Source organism: Syngnathus acus, chromosome 22, assembly GCF_901709675.1.
Source record: "Syngnathus acus chromosome 22, fSynAcu1.2, whole genome shotgun sequence".
Taxonomy (NCBI): Eukaryota; Metazoa; Chordata; class Actinopteri; order Syngnathiformes; family Syngnathidae; genus Syngnathus; species Syngnathus acus.
In genome coordinates, this window is record NC_051106.1 from 6,429,601 (window position 1) to 6,449,978 (window position 20,378).

At 41.2% G+C, this 20,378-nt stretch overlaps 1 protein-coding gene and 1 long non-coding RNA gene across 3 annotated transcripts; both read left to right on the forward strand.

The window, feature by feature from the left end:
- Window positions 1–700: 700 nt before the first annotated feature.
- On the forward strand, window positions 701–20,237 carry LOC119116460. Of its 2 annotated transcripts, XR_005096276.1 has the most exons (6): window positions 701–787; window positions 2,478–2,553; window positions 12,524–12,577; window positions 18,745–18,876; window positions 19,618–19,722; window positions 19,842–20,237. It is a non-coding gene; the product is annotated as an uncharacterized LOC119116460 (long non-coding RNA). The 2 variants fall into 2 exon arrangements; XR_005096277.1 differs by lacking the exon at window positions 12,524–12,577.
- dio3a (iodothyronine deiodinase 3a) lies at window positions 15,721–18,293 on the forward strand. Its single transcript, XM_037241823.1, has one exon. It carries the CDS (start codon window positions 16,479–16,481, stop codon window positions 17,265–17,267), a length of 789 nt encoding a protein of 262 aa, XP_037097718.1. The 5' UTR covers window positions 15,721–16,478; the 3' UTR covers window positions 17,268–18,293.
- Window positions 20,238–20,378: the final 141 nt, after the last annotated feature.

Below are 20,378 nucleotides of genomic sequence, written 5' to 3' on the forward strand. Positions count from 1 at the left end.
CGGTGGACACCTGTCATCAATGATAACATGAAGTTTTATACAGTGCTTGTATAATAAATTAATCGCAGTAAACGATTCAGGTTGACTCTTTTGATTTATTCGATTGAGGTGTATGCAAATTCTGGCCTGGGGTCCACAAATGGGCTCATTGCTTGTTTATTAAGGCTCACAGCATATTCTAAACAAAAACATTTGGAAAGAGGAGTATGGTCACACTAAAATACCTTGTGACTATTTTCCTTTAAATGCAGTCCTTGGCAGAGACCCAAGGGCAACAGTCTGCCTGTCAGTGCCTCCTTTGGTAATGTTCTTGGCTTGAAACCAAAATGTAATGTCATGTAAATGTATTCCGACTCCCACCATTGTGGATTTATGCCCTTCTGGGGATGGAGGACAAAATAGGTCTTTGTGGCTTGACGTATTTAAGAACACCATCCAACTATGGTGTATTCCCTGGACTGGCCACATGCTTGTGTTTGTAATCTGGACGCCCTGAAGAAAATAAAACAGGCTACAACTGATGTTCAGAACCTTTTTAAAGCAATTGTCCTCTATCAATATACATCAAGCTACTAAATAATGATCCTATATTTGTTTCTTTTCAATTATTCCCAGAGCTGTATTTGTAACATGCACTGGTGGCGTGTCTCTCACCTCAAATGCCCTCAGTCGAGGCAGACGGTTAATGCAGTCCCGCCGCCACTCGACAGGGGGTAGTGTCGCTCCGCATGGAACGGTGCCGAGGGCAACTGAGGTGAGGACGAGAGGAGCAGCCTTGGTAGCAATGGTAAGTGTAACATCTTCCTGCAGCCGCAGCAGTAGAATCTAATCAGCACTTTTCACGAGCTCTCGCCTGTTTTTCTACTATCCATTTAGCAGCCAGCTAGCTCGCTAGATAGCTATTTCATGGCTTACTAGCTAGCTAGCTGGCTTAATAGCTATCCACCCGTCATTGTTGTTTGCAGGTTTCTGCATAATCATTTCATCTATCGTCGAGGTAAATAGTTAACGTCTTTCTCTCAAAAATGTCTGACTCAAGCATATCAGTTAGCTTGTTACTTCATTAAACTTTGAGGCAGATTTGCTTCTGCTCTCAAGAGATGTGAGGAGGAACATTTTTTTCAATATGTAGGTAAAAGTGTCTGCATTGCATTGCAAACTTTTCATTTTTAAATAACATTCCTTGAAAGATTATTTTTTTTATCTTTTTGTGCCTATATATGAGGTAGCTACAAAATATTATGTCCTGTATTTATACTATCACTGAAATTCTTTTTACGCTTGAATGACACTTAACAAAGGTACCTAAATATTTACAGTTAATTGAGCTTTAATGCTGTTACAGTAAGCGCGAATGGTACGGTGATTGCACCTTTGTCGACATTCATTACTTGAACAGATTTGCATTTAATACCTCAGCCTTGCATGTTACTCAAGAATTGTACAAAATGTCCAGCATGCTGCACTAATGACTATACGGCATGCTCGCCTCCCACACGCAAGCTGTTTTTCTGACTGGTCCGGTTGGGTTTGTGTCCTTGGCTTGCCCTGCCATGGCTCCTATATGCTACTGCATATGCTCTGTACTTGAACCATTATATGACATCACATCACTAACAGTCGAGAGAGCAACGCGTTGTGCAATGGGGGCGCTTTTGCTAAAGAGTTTCCTTTTTGTCTTCAATCTTGAGCTAGAGCGGGTTAAGAACTTGCACTTTCTAATGTGATCTAATTGAACAGAGATCGTCCCTCAAAGATAGCAATGTTTGTTTTTTAAGATAACACTCTCAGAGAGCCGATTAAGGTGAACAATTTGGTTGTGATTGATTCGAGTTCCGATTAGGATTGTTGGGCTTTGGCAAATGTTGCAGAACTGTAATTTGGAAACCTTCTGGAATGAATTTGCACGGTAACACCGCTCTGATAGGCTCTTCTTGTGAGTCAGGAATTCCCAAAGATCATTTGAAATATTCTTCTGAAGTCTCCTAATTGTGAACGTTGTTTCTCCATACGTTTGAATGGCGACCAGATCTCTCACTCAAACTCAGCTGGGTTGGTATTCATTGTACACTTTTACTGCCTTGAACGATATTTATCCAAATTAATGATGCCCAGACTGACACCATCAAATATTAGGTGTGTTAAATTTAATGATACAAGGCAATACCTCACAAAAAACAAATTAACGTCGGCATTGCTCATCCATAAGCTTCACTCCCTCGTGAGTCATGGACTTTGATGATTTCGTCCTTACGTGCTAAGCGATGCCATTTTCTTGTGAGTGGAATGGCGGAGCGTGCTTTTTGTAGTATCGTGCTTTTTGTAGTATCGTGCATTGTCTTTCAAAAGCATTTTTTTTTTTCCACATAACCACATTCTTGACTATAATTGCCGGAGTACTGGCAATAGAACAGAGATGTTAAGAGATTTTCAAAGACGCTGATGACTGAAATGTGATTTTTTTTTTTTTTTTTCAGCGCTCGTGACCACATGTGAAAGGCAAACTGGCCTCTCGGGTGGTGTTGCGGTTGGCTGGATTTATAAATGCATCCGGTGAGTGTGAAATAGTTCCCGTACCATCAATCACTGCCGGTTTGTATGTTGAAGTGGATGCCTTGTTATTATGCTTGCCCGGGTATCAAGCACATAATTAAGATTCCGCTTAACTTTAGGCGAGAACCATCTCTGTCCATCTTTAAATCTCAAACGCATTTTTGTTGTAAGGGTTTCGATTCAGCATGAATGTTGATTTAAAAAGAAGCACTATTTTGTTGTTGCAGTACTGTCTGTGTATAGAGCCAATTATTCCTCAGACCAAGCCAAGTAGTAGCGTAATGTTTGAATTTTAGTCAAGGATCTTACAAGATTATTTGTTGAAGCAGACATAAGGGAGGCTGTTGATGAAAATGAAAGATAACACAACTGTGTGATGTAATTCTGCCCAAAAAGCAGGGCAGCAATTTCTCACGGGGTGAACACCGGCTGAATGACAATGATGAAGCGGAATCCTTTTAAAACTTTCAAAGATTACTTTTTGCTTGCTTCCCTCTTAAGGTCGTTCATTTTTCTAAATAGGTGCTTATCAGAATAGACACATTCTCTTTTCTGGCTAGTTCTATAATAAATTTCCAACTAGTGTTGATGTTTTTTTAAAAAATAAATTAATCTGTGAAAGCTCATTTTATACTTTACTTGCTCAATATGCTCTCACCCAGAAGTGTCTTCCTTCTCCATTGCCTGCAAACACTACTTTGCATATTTCCATTACATCTAAATTTGATATTCAATTGGATTCAGGGTACGGAATAGGACATCCAAAATTTAAAGAATGGTGCTCAAAAGTCTTCATTATGTGCCACATCCAAGGCCATGTGTACACTCGGAAAGAAAGATGTGTTGTCGAGGTGCAGAATTCAAATTAAGATCACAGCAGAAAAGCTACGTCTCGGTGCAATGGAGACATCAGCAGAACAGCGGGGGTATTGGACCGACATTCACTCTAATTATAAATCAGCATCTTGCTGCTTGGCCCGCTTTAGAGTGTGCTCTCTCTCCCCCTCTCTCTCTCTGTCTCTCGCCCACATCTACCCACAGCCAAATACTTCGGTTCATCCAAGGTAATTCTGCACCGGGCACATAATCACCGCCATGGGAGATCCAAGATTTCGAAAAGTTGCCCAACAAAAGACACAATAGCTACCTTTTTAATTACAACCTTTGCAATTTAATAGTCACATTTTAACCATTATAATTTGTCTGCTAAAGAACAGAAGCTTGTATTTATTTAGAGAGCGTTAGAAATAATGTGAGCGTTCGCACAGCCACTGTGTGGTTCTGATTGGTAAAAACAAAATTCTTGTAAAGACAGGACAGGAGCGATCTAAAAATCCGTAATAGGACAGTGTGTAACTTGCCAAGAAATTAAAGATAAATGTGAGTGTGAATGCTAGTTTGTCTATTTCTGGCCTGTCATTGGCAGGCAGTTCAGCTACTGCCCGCAGACTCCTGGGATAGGCTCCAGCACACCCGCGACCCTCGTGAGGATAAAGCGGTTCAGAGAAAATGGATCGATGTACTCTGCCAACTATACGTTCAGGATGTGTTCAAAGCCGCTTCTGTTACGATCCAATTCATTGCAGGGAGACGGACCACACGGCGAGTGCTTAAGTAGCTGCTTGTGCTCGCTGCCGGTGTACTTTCCACACACAGTCTTGTCAACATTGGCTTTCGTGATAAATCCAAAATGGCTTTGAGGTGGGGAGGTCCACGTCGAAAATAGTGAGTGATTTGGCCGAGACTTGCGATTTGACGAGTCAGCAGAATATAAAACAATAGCAAAAAAAAAAAAAAACGTTTTAGCCACAGATGATATTCAACAAGATGGTCTCATACCATTACAAAATGTGACCTACATGCTCAAGAAAATCTTACTTTTCTTCTTATATGACACAACTAATATACCTTGATAATCTGGAAGGGTTCAGAGCAGACATTTGCGCCTTACACAAGTCAGTTTGTAGACCCTGGGACCTCCGACCTTCTATTCTTCTGCCGCCTGTCTGTCTAGGGATCTAATCAGGGGTGCCTATATGTATTTACATCTGGAGCTTTACCATTGATTAATCGCGGTGGTATTAACGGGGCCCCTACGTCATGTTCTTAACTGATCCACCAGGATGCATTGACCTTTGAGGGTACTGAAAGCAGGTCATAATACCTCAGCAATGTCATGATGGATACCAATTGTCTGACTTAGAAGTGTTCAAATTTGTGGATTAATCGGCAACTCATTGATTCTCAAATGAATCGACTATTTAAAAATGTTGGTAAGAATATCAAAACTTGCCATGTGATCATGCTTAATTGGTTTTTAGTTGTCACACTAATCGGTAGACAGTGCTGAGGGATTGTAATACACTTTATTGCAAAATAGAATTGGTTCTGATTAATCGATGGAACCCAAAGAGCCGATCCTTTTAAAATTTTCATCAATTTTTCCAGTCGGCGTTATTTTACCTTCGCTCATCAACTGAACCTGTCTAAGGTATAATTTAACAGCAAAAATTGAGTTTGGGTCAAATCCTCCTTCCGGGTTATCCACGCCACACCCTGAGGTGAAATGAGTCCAGAGGAGTGTGGGTGCCCGCCATTGTGGTGGTTAGGCTTAGGAAGGATTTAAACACTACTACTTAACAGCTCTTAACCCCCATGACCCCCTCTGGAACTAACACAAATCCTGTTGGGCTAGAGAATTACATTAAGCTCTTGATTTGAAACCCAGTCTCACATGGACTGCAGTGGTTTTGATCATTTTTATTCAATTTTTTTTATTCTTGCCAAATATTTTAACACCATTCTTAGAATAGGACAGGGACGGACGGCAACATCTGGACTGGAGAAACTATCGGAATATTTGACGAACTTCCGAGAGTGACAATTTTGAATTTCAAAGCAAGAAACAAATAAAATGTATCTAATCACCATGTGAAAATCCTCCATGAATGTCTTGTTGATTTTGTTTGGTCTGGAGAAGAAGAAGGCCATCATTCTTAATGCCAATCAGATTTCAAGGGTGTACGCTAAATCAGCTCCCATTTGTTGGCACAGCAGGAGACGACAGGAGAAGGCATGTAATTGCGAGAGAAAATAAATAGATAACTCGGAGCACACTGAACAAATCAGCCAGTGAGCAGCCTCGTGCATACAAAAGAAAAAAAAATACAAATCAGAGCCACTTCAACCCAACTCAAGTGAGTCATCATGCTGTCTAGCGTTCTTCCCGTAAAAGTTCCAAGTGTCTAGGAAATTCTTCCTTTCATATAGTTGACAGCTGCTGCAAATCACAAAAACGTGCCCCCCTATCCCTTTTGTTCCAGCAAAACCACTCTGTTGCCGGGCAGTTTTCACCTCACAGTAAAAGCTTTTAGTCATCAATTATTCTTTCCGCTTTAATCAACCCCCCCTCCCCCCCTACATACGTCCTGCTTCTCTTTACATGCCTCCCATTATATTCGGGGCCACCTCTCCCCCTGGCACGTAGCCTTTTCCCTATTTAAGTGTCAAGGCAATTACCACTGCCCTGTCTCTGATGAACGCTTTCTCTTAGCGATTTTCCCCGCCTCGGATGTGTTACTCCATATGGGAGCTCGGAAATCTTTCCCTCATGGTTCCTACATGACCATGGCAAACTGTGAGAACATCCCAACCACGATGTGGCATTCAAGAGTTCCTCCTTGTCTCAATATCCGTCTCGGACCACTTTTGGCCCGGGGTCTTAATGTTGGAATAGTTTGCATTTTAATTAAAATATAATAGGACTTTAATTAAATAAATAAAATAAAATTACAAAATACAGCTACCAAATCAATAAATAAATACAAATTAGATTTTTAATTTAAATAATTTTATGACGCAATTAAGAAAAATGCAAGCGCCTTAAGAAAAGAAAAACGTAGCTATGACCATCACAAAATCGTCTTGTCTGAGATTTCAATCCCAAAATGATAAATCGTTCAGCCTCATGTCCGGACTCAGAGTACGCCTCGGAATCTGGAAGAATTGGTGGCTGGGGGGGGGGAGAGAAGTCTAGGGTTTCTTCTATAAGCTGCTGTTCCCATCTCTTAGCCAAAGTATGTCCTGATCCAAGCCCATTGTGATTGTCTAGGTCAACAAGTGCTGCAGTCTTGTGAATTGCTCCCACTAGTAAATATTCCACACTGAATAATTCCAATGCACTTCAGCACTAACACTGTCTGGATCAAATAAGTGAAAATAAAAAGCATTTCAAAATAATAAACAATCCAAAGCATGTGCGCAATGTCATCAGGTCATGACTTCAGTCATTTTGCTGCAATTGCGGTGAGATCTCGCTCCACATAGACGAAAGATTCTGACGACAGGTAGGAAGTGTCAGGAAATCCATTGTCGATAAATGAGTCAAGTCAGCGTGTGACTAAATTCACACTTGTCAGGTTTGCTTAAAACCAACTTTGGTGTGATTGCTCTTTTAAGGGTTGTTCATTTGGTCAAGCGAGAGCTCCTGGTGTGCACCGTACAAACAGAGCGAGACGGTTGGATGAGATGCTCCCTGTGAACTCTGGTGCAGTGCGGTTCGTCTCGCTTAAATGGACAGAACCAACTTATGTAGTCAACCCAATTCATGCATATGCGTAAATGGACTGTACTTATTGCTTCTTAACTACTGCAGCTCAGCTTGATGGTTCAGCCTCACTGAGACATTGCAGAACTTCTTTCTGATGTCGTTGCGTTTTTTTTTTTATGACTGAAATGCACCCTTCTTTTTTTTTTCCTGTCTGCTGCCTTCCAAAATAAGTGTGGCTCATCCCGAGGCAGTGAGTGTGAGCGCGTGTCCTCATCTGAACTTCGGCTTGAGATGAAACGGCGAATACGCAGCTGCCTCCCCTCTGTATCGTTCTGCTCAGCATTAGACCCCCCGCCCCCCTCCTCCTTCCTCTCCCCTTGCTTGCTCACAGAATGTCAACAAGTTAGGACTGGTGACATCGATAAGTTGGACTCAAAAGGTGTGAGCGGAATTCCATTTGGAATCCACAGCAGAGACACACAAATATACCAATTCAGATTTGCACACCCCCAAAAAGAGTCATTTACTCTCTAATGAAAGCCACCCTGATGCAATGTTTAATAAAAAATAAAAAAAAAGCAGGCTTTAGCTCGGAGAGCATAAGGAGCAGGGAACCCAAAATACTGCATTGCGTCACAGCGATAAATCCCAACGATGCTGCAAGGACGTGGCTACATCACATCTTAACGCCACTGAATTCAATCCAAAACAAGGATGCAGGTGATAATCGGTTACTTTAAGCCACAAGCAAATCCAAAAGAATCGCTTTATCGCATCACGTTGACGCAGTACCGTCATTTGCTTATTTTTGTCTCATATTCTCAAAAAAAATGGACTCTGGAGCCAATTTTTCAGGAAGCAGCTCAAACATATATATCTTTATCCATATATCCTAACACAGCTGGAACAGTTTACGCTCAAAGAATGGGCCAAAATATATTTGCACTGGTGCACTTTCATTCAGGGTTACAAAAATCATTTGTAGTGTTTGCCTCGCAAAAATTCACTTTCGACCACAAAAATAAACCGCTGCCCGATTTGCATTGGTGAATTTGCAATGTTTCCATCACTTTATTTTATGACTCTTGCCAACATTTGTGCGTACGATCGCCGTGCGAGGTTACAATGTTCCGTCAGTACTGAGAAAAGTATGACTGAAAACCAAAGTTAGCACTTCCTGTATAATTTAACTTTCATTTTAGGCATAGGCCAGATTGACTTACAGCTCCTCGTTCACCCTTAACACATAAAACCTAAAATATTTGATAGTTTGCCATTTAGAACTTCTACTCCTCACGGTTCCTTGGAGCTTTCTTTTATGCAAAAACCACACGAGACAGTTTTCCCATTTTACTCTCGCGAAATAATCATAAAATCAAAATAAGTTGTCAACCCGATCACTTTCCCTTTAAATTTTCCTCGCTCCAACACATGGGCTGCTATGTAGGTAGGCGTTAACTCCATTAAAAAAACAACAAAAAAACCTCTCACCTCCTCCACAATCACGGAAATAAAGACAAGCAAATTGAAAGTAGACATGTGAGTAGACATAACCCTCGTTATGTAACCAGACCATCAGGATGATGTGAAAGTTTCTGGGTGCTGTGTAGGAGGCTGAGGAGGTCGACGCCACCTTTTAGCAGACTGAAATTCAAACTTGGAAGCATTATCTTAAAATTATTTGTCCATAGCTCATTGTTGGGCTCTTTGCTTCCTCTCCCAAGGGAGTTCACTATATTTGATTGCCAAAACTTTTCATCTTGGCCTAAATGTAAGTTTTTTTCCCCCCCCATCCACGCTAGGGACTTTGGCTAAATTCTTTTTTTTTTTTTCCCCTAGGGTTGCTATACATGGTCTGGTGTTTGTGGAAAATCTATACTATCCTAAAATATTTTTCTTCAAGACACCTGGCTGCAAAGACACAATGGTTGTTTTTGTATTATATTATTATATATATATATATATGACTTTGAAGGAAACAGTAAATCACTGTGTAGTATATGTTGATATAGTATGCTGTTTTTGGCTTTTAAAGGCCTGGATATAAACCATATCATGTCCGATGATTGATGCCGCCCAGTAGACGCAGCATGAAAGTAATTTATCATGTGGATAATTAACCGAGTCAGGAATGCAGGAGATGAACTTCACCAGCTGCCAAAACTATTCCCATGCTAACACAGAACAATGCTGTCCCAAAATCTGCAAAACATCAAGCCTAGCAGAGTGATGAAAAGGTGTGTTGACATGGAATGTACCCATCCTTCCGACATCAAATACAGTACTTTGTTTTATGGCCAAATGATATTTAAAAACAAAAAAAAGTGTAGTAGTTTATAGTGGTTCAACTGTCAACCAAGATAGCATTTAGCAGCTAACATAACACGGTAGCTTCCCGCTAACAAAGCGCAAGAAGCAACTCGCATCTGGCCTTTCACACTTGCTATTAAACAAATTTTTAATCAGCCAACGCACGTTGCTCGGATTTGATAAATAACATTGCACGTGCTGGAAAAAAAAATGGTTGGAAATTCTAGAAGCACCAAATCAATAGAGCATTGAAAATTGTCCCTAAATGTGTGAAGAGGATCTTTTCTAAGAACAAGATCCCATTGATAAAATAACCGCATGTTTTCAGCGGTATCTGCACGAACTTTCTCGGCCTTTCTCTTCGCTTGACTGAGTCAGACGTTTTAGGTTTCACCTCACCCTCCCGCCCCGTCTCGCTTCCCAAACGCTGCCAGTTGACGTTTGGAGCGGTACTTCAGCAAGTATCCCGCAGAGACAACTCAAGGCAGTAAAACACATCCTATTAAACACCGTTGAGTGCACAATGACCTCATGAGGACAGCGGAGCTTTGAGTCCCTCTCTTGGGGATTCAGGTTTTGGTAAACCTCGCATTTACGTTTTTAGAGAGACAACACTTCCCAACAATGCTCACATTGATTCTTTACCTGAAGAAGTAAATTACTATTGTGTTTTTGAAACAAAAAGTATTGTTTATTTGAACAAAATAACAAGAAAACATGGCTATAGTTAAAACGTTCATGCGAAAAACAAAACAAAGTTTTTCATTTTTGTCAGCAAGCAAAATTAAAAAGCAGTTTAAAGTCATGCTAGAAAGACTATGACAATAGCTTGCGTAGAATGACGAATAATGCAAAACTTTGAAATTACTCATACAGATAAATGTATTATTTTCGGTTATCATCAGCCTTCACGTGTTCCATTCTTTGATTCTAAAATAAATCATTTCGCTATGTGGTTGAAATAACTGAAAGCTAATCAAATCAACCCACTATGACGACTACTACAATTGATCGTTTGTATTTTATACGTCATAGATTAATTTTTCTAATTAGAAGAATGTTTATTCATAGCATTTGGGTGACCAAATATGTTTTTTCCAAATGAGCCGGAAGACTCATGACCTGATGCAAATAAAGAAAGGATAGTTTTGTCAATTGATAATCACACAGTCGACCAAAAAAACTATAGCATCACTCGATAGATCAACGGCAAACCGTTTTTTGGCAGAAGTACAACAGAGTGTGTGCATGTGTGTGTGCACTCGCACTCACTCACCCTATCTTGCCACCATCTGTCCCGAGGACTGGCATCAATGAGCGTCCAGACGGGCACACACTAATAAGCTCAAACAGACCTCAGTGGGAGAAGCCACATGAGGACAGCCTCCGACAGGCGCGTCATCGCCACCACTTGAGGAGTTCAAATAAGGCCAAAGACTTCTTCTGTAGACTTGTGCGAGCACTCGCCATTAACCCTTAGAGACCAGACAAAAGAAAAATTAGCCAAAGGTGAGGTGTTACGGCAATAAAACAAGATTATCACGCTACTGCTGTATCGTTATACGAATGATATCATTGGCAAAATGGTGGGATGGAATGTTAAATACTCTTAAGCACGTGTTGCTGTCGAAGGAATGAATGCATTTTAATGGCGACACAAATTGTTGGTATTTTCTCAGGGTGCACGTAGGGTGGCGCCGTTGTGGGTGTGAGCGCAGCCGACTTATTTTCATTGCTACTCCATATGATATTTTTGTTTGTTCATATTATTATGCAGTTCTCTGGCAAATGTTTGGACAACATTGCTGTACTTCAATCAGATATTCAGTATTTTGGAGGAACACTATCGCTAGTGCAACTATCAGCTGAGTGTTTGTTTGTTTTTACATTAGCGAAAGAAACTCTAGTTTGAGCGTGGTGTGACTAGCAAGATGAAACAGATTATTATAACGTGCTAGTCCAGCCCTCTTTGGCAGACGAGTTGCGGCGATACAAACAACCCGCAGGCAAATAACAGCAGTTCATACAAGTTGAGCAAAAACCTCTAGCGCTCTTTGATTAAGACAAAGTCGTGGAAGGTGAACGCCAGGATTCTTATTTGCTATTCTTTTTTGTTCAAGGTGTGAAACTTGAAAGGGACGGGGTGGCAGAATTGAAGCTAGTTAAAAATCTGTTTTGCTGGCTAGTCGTTAAGATATTTCATCAGTTGTGGTTTCTGGAACCCTGCCACTTCAATAAGTAAGCAGCCAGGGGGAAAAAAAAAAAGCTCTTTTCCCAGATCTGCATTGTCCTCACATGAACCCACAAGCCGCTGCTGCCAAGAACTCCAGCAAGGTTTACAGGAGGCAAAAGTAAGAAGGTTAGAGAGTACGCCTCTCGGGTTCACAGCGGCGACAACAAAAGAGTAATTCCTCAAAGCAAATTTGGTCACAGCATGTGGGAAACCTTTTTTCTTTTATTTTTTTTTGCAAAAAACGGTATAGATGATACAGAAAGGAGATGTTGAAGAGGAAGTGAAAGTAGACTCAAAGGGATAAACCAATTACCGTATTTTGAAATGTGCATCAAAAAAAAAAAAAGTCTGAAGTGTTCCGGTCAGCTGCTGGAGTCATTACAGTTGTCTTTCCCAGTCTCAAGGACCTTTCTTCCTTCTGCCATCTTTTCCTTCTTCATGTCTCCTTTTTTTTTTTTTTTTTTTTTACATGAACAGATTAATATTCCTTTTAGGAGTGTTGTGTCCAACCTAAGAGAAGTAACAAAGCTTTCTATTCATTTATCCCAGTTCGGCACCTTCAAGGCGTTGGTTGTCGAGCAATTACAAGATTCATGAGCTGGACATATTTTTAACAACTGAATCTTAATCGGCTACTAAATGAGGGGAAATGCTGCAACAGCGATACTTGGATTCCCGCCGTCCACTGTCTGAGTCACGGCGTGGACAATTCACTTCTTTCCCGCATGTCTGCTTTCCAACCGGCAGTCAGATCTGACATAAATTTACCGTAACTAAAGATTAGCCAATCTACCATGAGCCGGCTCGACCCGGAATGCTTTTTTGTTAAATAAGCAGTGATTGGCCTTGAGCCAGTAATGACTAATGTGTGTGTCCAGATGTGAAGACGCAGACGCTGAACAGACGTTTCCTGCGTGACCCGAACGCATGAGGTCAGTGTAAAGTATGTTCCCAGCTTGTTTTTTTGTTTGGTTTTATTCAGGAACCCAGACATCTTAGACATGGCTAAATTAAATACGACATTAGCTTCAGGCAGAAAGAAACAAAGACTGGGTTGCATTTTAGGTTGTAGGAGAAAGTCAGGTGGCATGGTTAAGGATTTTTTTATCATTCATTTTAGTTTGTTCTACATTGTGTAATCGGTTTTAGTCCAAATCGTTGAAGCTCATGATCACTGGCGCATCCAGTTATATCTTTAAATTGCACAATTTGTACATTTTTCCTGGAAAAAAAAAATTCCCAAGACCTTTTGGCTCCGGAATCATCATTATCATTATGCATGATGTCATCACATCACGTCAGGCGCCTCAGTAGACCTCATTTCAGCCAGAATTTAAAGATTAATTCTGCATGCGTGCTTTAGGGAGATTTTATTTTGTTTCTACACTTTCTGTCAGGTCAAAGATGTTAAGAGGACTGCTTCTTGTTTTATTTTTTTTACTCTTCAAACTGCCTTGATAGTTCAAACCTGTAGCTGCAAATTCTAGCACGCAAAATCGTTATCGTGTTTGTAGGAATATTTGCCAGGCAGGATGCTATCAGCCCACCTCAACTACCAAAAGTCGTTGGAGTCCCGAGGGCTCTGATGGCAGATTGCAGCCAATCACTGCCGCTTGTCTTTGGCAATGAGCACCCCGTACCAGATGGTGAGAGGTGACGATGGACTCATGTACCCTCATTGTTACAGGATGATGCCCCAGGATGCATGTTGTGACTGGAACATGTCCATGATCCAAATTGTAGGCATTAGAGATTAAAAAAAAAAAAAAAAACAGGCGAGATGACAGATAAGGATTTTCACCAAGTCATTCATTCACCATCATGAATCAGACTTTGACAGCGCAACCCTTAATCTTCTATCTCAACAATTTTATTTGTGTTTAGTGAATCATCAGACAATTCTTCGTGTTGTAAAAATCCGTTGCATGCTACCGTCATTTGTTGACACTTCCCTGAGGCATAGCCAGTGTCAACCTCTGCCGTGTGTGTGTGTGTGTGTGTGTGTGGGGTAAGTGGGTGTGTGTGGGTGTGTGCAAAAACACTCTGGAGCTGCATTTGTTGACAGAGGAAAAGCAAACAAACATGAGTAATGGAACATTCATTTTCTTGTAGCTCGTCTGATCTTTTTCCATGTAGTGGTTATTTGTTAATGACATACAATATTACCCATCTGGATGTGATGAGCGTTCAGTCACCTGTTGTTAAAATTCAAGTACGCTCTCCTACTCACTGGGATACTCCCCTCTGTTTTGCACGTCAAGATGGTTTTATAATCATGTATCCTCGCTTTGTTCCACCGCAATGGTGTTAAAACTTTGCCAAACAAATCTTGCGAGTGAGATTCATTACAGTGTTAACTCCAAGATTGATCAAATCCAATTTTCCTTATAGCGGGAATATACTAAGTGATCCGTTCCAGGATCTAACTTCTCATTATAAAACTTCATCAGCGAAGGGGCATTTTTTATGTCAATATTTTAGAAAAACATTCTTAACTGTCATGCAAGTATAAAAACACGTGCTCATGTTTCTCGCCCTTTCCATGTTCTAGCCAGCGCAGCGTGAAAATTTATATACTATATGTGGAGCCTCTAAAGCTGATATGGGGTCGGAGTTTCCACAGCATGTCGCTCGCTCGCTCAATGTGTGGGTTTGACTCACTAACTGTCATCTTTTATTATTGTTTTTTTTTCCAATTTCAGGCGGGGTGGGCCTTGGACAGATGTTGGCTAGCTATGACTAAAGTTCACATAGCAAAGTATGACAAGAATGGGTTGCGAATTGTACGTTGGCGAAAATACGTCATCCTGCAATTAAAAAAAACAAATCCAATTTGATGATCACGGTAAGAGTATAACACGTTATAATTTTGAAAGCGGCACAAACGGCCCTTGATCCGCGTTCTTGCGTGTGCAAGATAGTTCAAATTTTATTTCAGTTGTAAAGTTTTATAGAATTTGTGAATTATTTTGATGGTTCCATTGGTTTACGACAAGTCCTGTTGTGTTTAGGTCTAATTATTAGTTTCATCTGGCCTCTTAGACCACACCAGCCAATCAGTGTCTCCTCCAGATGATTAATTCAGTATATTAAATTCTCCACAGCGTAATTGAATTAAAAAAAAAATAAAAAATTTAAATAAGTGTGTTCCGTTTTTGTGCCTTTATATGGCACCAAAAATATTTATAATAAGCACAGTACTGTTGTTAACTATGACATGTTTTCTTTTTTACTGTTTCTTTTGGTCATAGAAATATAAAATAACTCCTGATGCTGGCTTTAAGCTCTTAAAACATGCATAACACCATCAGACTTTTCGGGAGGAAATGTTTGTGCCTTTCGTGTGTGGGTGTGTGTCTGTGTGTGTGTCTCTGTACTATCGCTTTGAAATGCTAATGTTCCTTTAGTTGACATTCACAAGAAACACACACGCTGAGGATATGAAAGAATTCGGAGTCCAAAATCGTGGGGTAGATGTGACGGGGGTAAGCCAAAAAAAAAAAGATGATCAATAATCAATTGACAGGAGACCTGAGCAGCGGAAAGTTGAACTCTTCTGAAGTTGCACGATCCATAAACTAGTTGAAAGTCTGCGCGTGACGTTACAAGTTTTGATTTTTCTTTGGCTTTTTTTGCGACACATATTTAAAAAAAAAAAAAAAAAAAGCAAGTGCGACCTCAATAAGGACTGTTAAGAGAAGTCGGACGTGAGATGAATATAAACAGGAGGTTATGTGAAGTCAGAAGACATTCAAAGAAACAAAACTCAAGCGCCTCCAAAGTTCTGTCGACTGCTTTTATTGCTTTTGTGGCTTGCAGTGGTTCCTCGGTCTAGGACTGTCCTGACCTATCAGGTTTTTGAGGGCACAGATGTGACCCAACTCGTCATCACACTGTTCTATACGTGAAAACTCTAACACTGCTGTAGTTGAGGTTTTTCATTTGACGCTTTTATATTCTTTTTTTATACGCTTTTTTTTTTTATATATATAGTAAATATTTACCATTTTTATCACTGCAAAATACTTTTGGTGCTCTCATCCGACTCATCAAACGTAAATGTCAAATAGTGACAGTGACTTTGAAGTTAGACTTTGGCATATTTTATACTTAAACTGAAGAGCCCTTAAAGCATTCACAGTTGCTAACTTATTTTAACATTTTTATGACAATTGGGATTTATAAACTTGAGTGTGAAGCGTGTTTGGCATTTCACATTCCCTATTCCCTCAGTCAAGACCAATTATATATCAAGAGTGCTTTACTTATTCTTACACTTATGTGATCATCCAGCAAATAATTTTTGTAATATATTATTCTGTCCACTGAATTGGCCCCCCTCCCTCAATGATTTGAGTTGCTGTGTTTGTTCAATTATCCTTTGATAAAGAGCCAAAGGCAGGCTCACTTTTCTCTAAACGAGGCAAATGATAGCTTGTTTCATTGCACGTATCGTTGCAACCGACTTGATCCAACTTCACCCGTCGCGTTGATTGCTGCACTCTGCAAGTAAGGCGCTGTCGCAACAGATGAAATGTGGCCTTTGAGGTTGATGTCACACATGATGCATTTCATCCACTTTCACTTTGATGGCTTCTCATCATTTGCCTGTTGTCTGGCAGCAGCTCAAAGCAGCGGAGTTGACAGAAGGTAATCCCCGCCATGTGAGGCCTCGGCCCCGCTGTGCGTGCAGGAGGCGGGGTGTGCGTCATTGAGACCTGTGGCTGCTATAAAAAGAGGGGAAGTTGCAAGTCACCCAACTTGAAGCAGCGCACAATATTAGGGGGGTTGGCGGGAGGGGGGTGGGCGCACGCACGCACGCACGCACGCACGATGCACACCATGAAGGCCATCAAGAACGTGCTGGTGTGCCTGGTGCTTCTGCCTCGCTTCCTGATGACCGCGCTCATGTTCTGGCTCCTCGACTTTCTTTGCATCCGGAGGAGGTTTTTCCTCCGGATGAAGGAGCGGGAGGAGAGCGACGCGATGGACCCTCCTCTGTGCATCGCTGACTCCAACCGCTTCTTCACGCTGGACTCCCTCAAGGCGGTGTGGCACGGACACAAACTGGACCTCCTCAAGGCGGCGCACCTCGGGCGCGGCGCGCCCAACACGGAGGTGGTGCGGCTGGAGGACGAGCAGTGCGGGCGCATCCTGGACTTCGCCCGCGAAAGGAGACCGCTTATCCTCAACTTCGGGAGCTGCACTTGACCCCCCTTCATGGCGCGTCTCAAGGCGTTCCAGGGACTGGTGCTGGACCACGCCGACATCGCCGACTCGGTGCTGGTGTACATTGAGGAGGCGCACCCCTCGGACGGCTGGGTGAGCACCGACGCGCCCTATCAGATCCCCAAGCACCGCTGCCTGGAGGACCGGCTTCGCGCGGCGCAACTCATGCGCTCCGAGGCGCCCGGCTGCCCGGTGGTGGTCGACGGCATGGAGAACCCCTGCAACACCGCCTACGGCGCCTACTTCGATAGACTTTACATCCTGCAGGAGGGCAAGATCGTTTACCAGGGGGGCAGGGGACCCGAGGGCTACCGGATTTCGGAGCTCAGAGACTGGCTGCAGCGATACCGGGAGAGGTTGGTGCGCGGCAGCAGTCTGGTCATTCATGTGTAGGAGCATGTAGAGCTGCTAGCAAAACGCTGCACATTTTGGGTAATACAACTCCTCTTCAATCCTACTATAGTATTTTGTTTGTGTCTGGTAAGGTTGGTCTGCGTTCAACTTGCGACATGGACAAGTGCGCGTCGCTGCATGCGCTCCTCAGTATTTTTTGTGAAGTTCGGTTCTGAAACGGCGTCCGTCCGGAGAACCGGTACTGATGTATGAGATCCCGAGGGGCTTCGATTGCTGCACTCTTGTCCATCTCGCCCCCCCGTACGTAAAGACTGTGTGTACGTGCGTGTGTGTACGTGCTTTTATGCGTATACTTTTTCATACAATAAAATGTCCTCATCTACCTCCACAAACTGTTGCTCATTCTTTCTTGTAATAATTGTCTTCCTTTTCTTGCTGACAAGTTGCTCGTTCGAATCTTACCGTGCCACTTTCCACTTATGAATGAATGTTTTCGATTTTTCTGGGTAGTTTCGTACCAGAAAACCATTGGACGATTCCTCAATTTCCTGCATTTTAAGACAAAACAGGCCTCTGTATGCTTTCCTGTGGAAATGTTCTTTGTGAGGTTCACTTATTGAAGTTGTTTGTTGGGGTACAGACAATGTGGAAGAGTTCTTCTCCATAAGTGTCGTGGTTGGGGGTGTTGAAGCAGGCATGTGTATTTTTAAAGGAGTTCTTTGGCAAATATGTCAGCAATCTGTGACAGACTGATCAAAATAGTACTAAAATGTTTCAACAAAAGCACATTTATGAATTAAAGTATTTTAATTATTATTTTTCATCATTTTAATTCTAAATAAATAACCAAAGTATTCCAAGATAAATATTTGTATTTTCATTAAAGATGTGTTTTAAGATACAAATACATGATTTGAAGATATATTTTTTCAAATAATCACATTCAAAATAAAATGTTTTTTTAAATAAAGACAAAGTGACTGCTGTAACTGTTGCTGTTTTAATCAATACATATTGTATTTTACATAAGTCTTCTGAAATAAACACTTGTATTTTCAAAATAAAGACTTGTTTTGAAAGAAACTGAAATAAACATTTTGACAAATACATATTTTTAACAAATTTTCTGAAATGCTTTTAAAGAAATACAATGCTTTTTAAAGTGAATATTTTGAAATAAATTCATGAAAATAAATCAACATTTTGAAACATAAAACGTATTCATCATTCTAATAACTAAATATTCTATTCTGATTAGATTATTGTTAAACAATACTTTACTTTCCACTTATGAAAATCAATACATTTTCAGAGGGAGGCTTTTTCACGCGAGCTCTGTTCCTAATGTTTTGACCCTCTCTAAATAAGTTAAATAAGCAGCCCATCATACCAGAAACAGCATGAGGCAGTGGAGTTCTGCACCACTGCAAACCACAATTAGGAACACATGCACGACTATACCGCAAAAGTGAGCATTATTATCTTTATAAAGGCTCCTCTGTATTGCACTGTGCAGGAGTACCTCATGAAGATTTTCCCGCCAGTTGTATATCTGCAGCGAGCAAGCCCCACTCTCCACCGCCACCTCCTCCTAAGCTGTTGTACCACTTACAACTGAATCAGGATAATCACACATGATCCTATTATTGTGAGTGATATATAGGCACAAATGTTTTGGGGGCTTTGTGCTCTGACCCCCCCCCCCCCCCCCCCTACACACACACAGCCCACCCCACCACTTCCACCGCCTCCTTGATGACCATCAAGTATGTAGATGAAATGTTAATTAGCCTCAAACGCTGCACAACACAGCCTTGAGTCGGTTGAGGTTTGACACGTATGAGGCCCCTGAGGTTTATAAACATCTGCTTTGGCGTTGTAACCCCTTTCACATAAATGTTAGAGGAGGTTTCATGTAGACCACAGGTGTTAAACTCAAGGCCCAGGGGCCAGATACGGTCCGCCACATCATTTTATGTGGCCCGCGAAGACAAATTGTGCATCAAATGTGTGTCTTTACTAGAATTGCAAATACATGCATTCATTAATACATTCATTAATACATACATACATACATACATTTATACAGACAGACAGACAGACAGAAATACATTCATTAATACATACATACATACATACATACATTCATTAATACATACATATACATACATACATACATGCATTCATTAATACATTCATTAATACATTCATTAATACATACATACATACATACATACATTTATACAGACAGACAGACAGACAGACAGAAATACATTCATTAATACATACATACATACATTCATTAATACATACATACATACATACATAGATAGATATATGCATCATTGTGTTGCTGACGGATTCTTGATGTTTTGCATCTTGTTCTCAGAGAGACGCTTCGGATCAGCCGGACCAGGTGGTCCAAAACATGCCTGAGGTGGCCAACCTTGCGTACAATATGTACATGCACATGATGCAGACCAAGTACAGACAGGTAACATCCACTGCTTATTATGAAGTCTCCCATTTTATTTTAGTTTTTGGAATGTGTTAGTGCAGCAATAAATAGCCACCTTCCGCCATACAACAACTTTTTTTCTTCTTTTTCAACAGCAGCAGCAACTCGCCTAGCCTCCGTTGCAAGCCAAGTCAGCAGAGAGCTCGCCTCCCGGCCCCAAGGAAGAGCAAGAGATGGTGGCCGTGATCCCGGAGCAGAGCGCCATGGAGACGGAGAGCCAAGACGGAAGCGAGAAGGTGGAGAAGTCTAAGGGAGAAGCCAGCGAGCGGGAAGCAAAGCAGGAAGCAGCCTAGATGCCCGAGCATCCTGGACAGGACAGCGACAGCGATGAAGAGAATGAGGAGCACCTAAAGAGAGAAGAGCAAAAACAGAACACTTAGTTGGGACTAATTGAGAGGACCGAGTGGATGGCTATTTACTACCTTGATTAAACATGTCATGCTTATTGATTTTTTTGGGTCATTTTTCAATAAAGATAAATACAAAAAGTTTTTCATTTTTTGATGGAGAAAGAGAGCGATAGAGATAGATAAAAAAAAGAGATTTGACAGACAGACATACAGAGATAGAGATACATAGTACATACATACATACATACATACATACATACATCATGAAAAGGGGAAAAACAA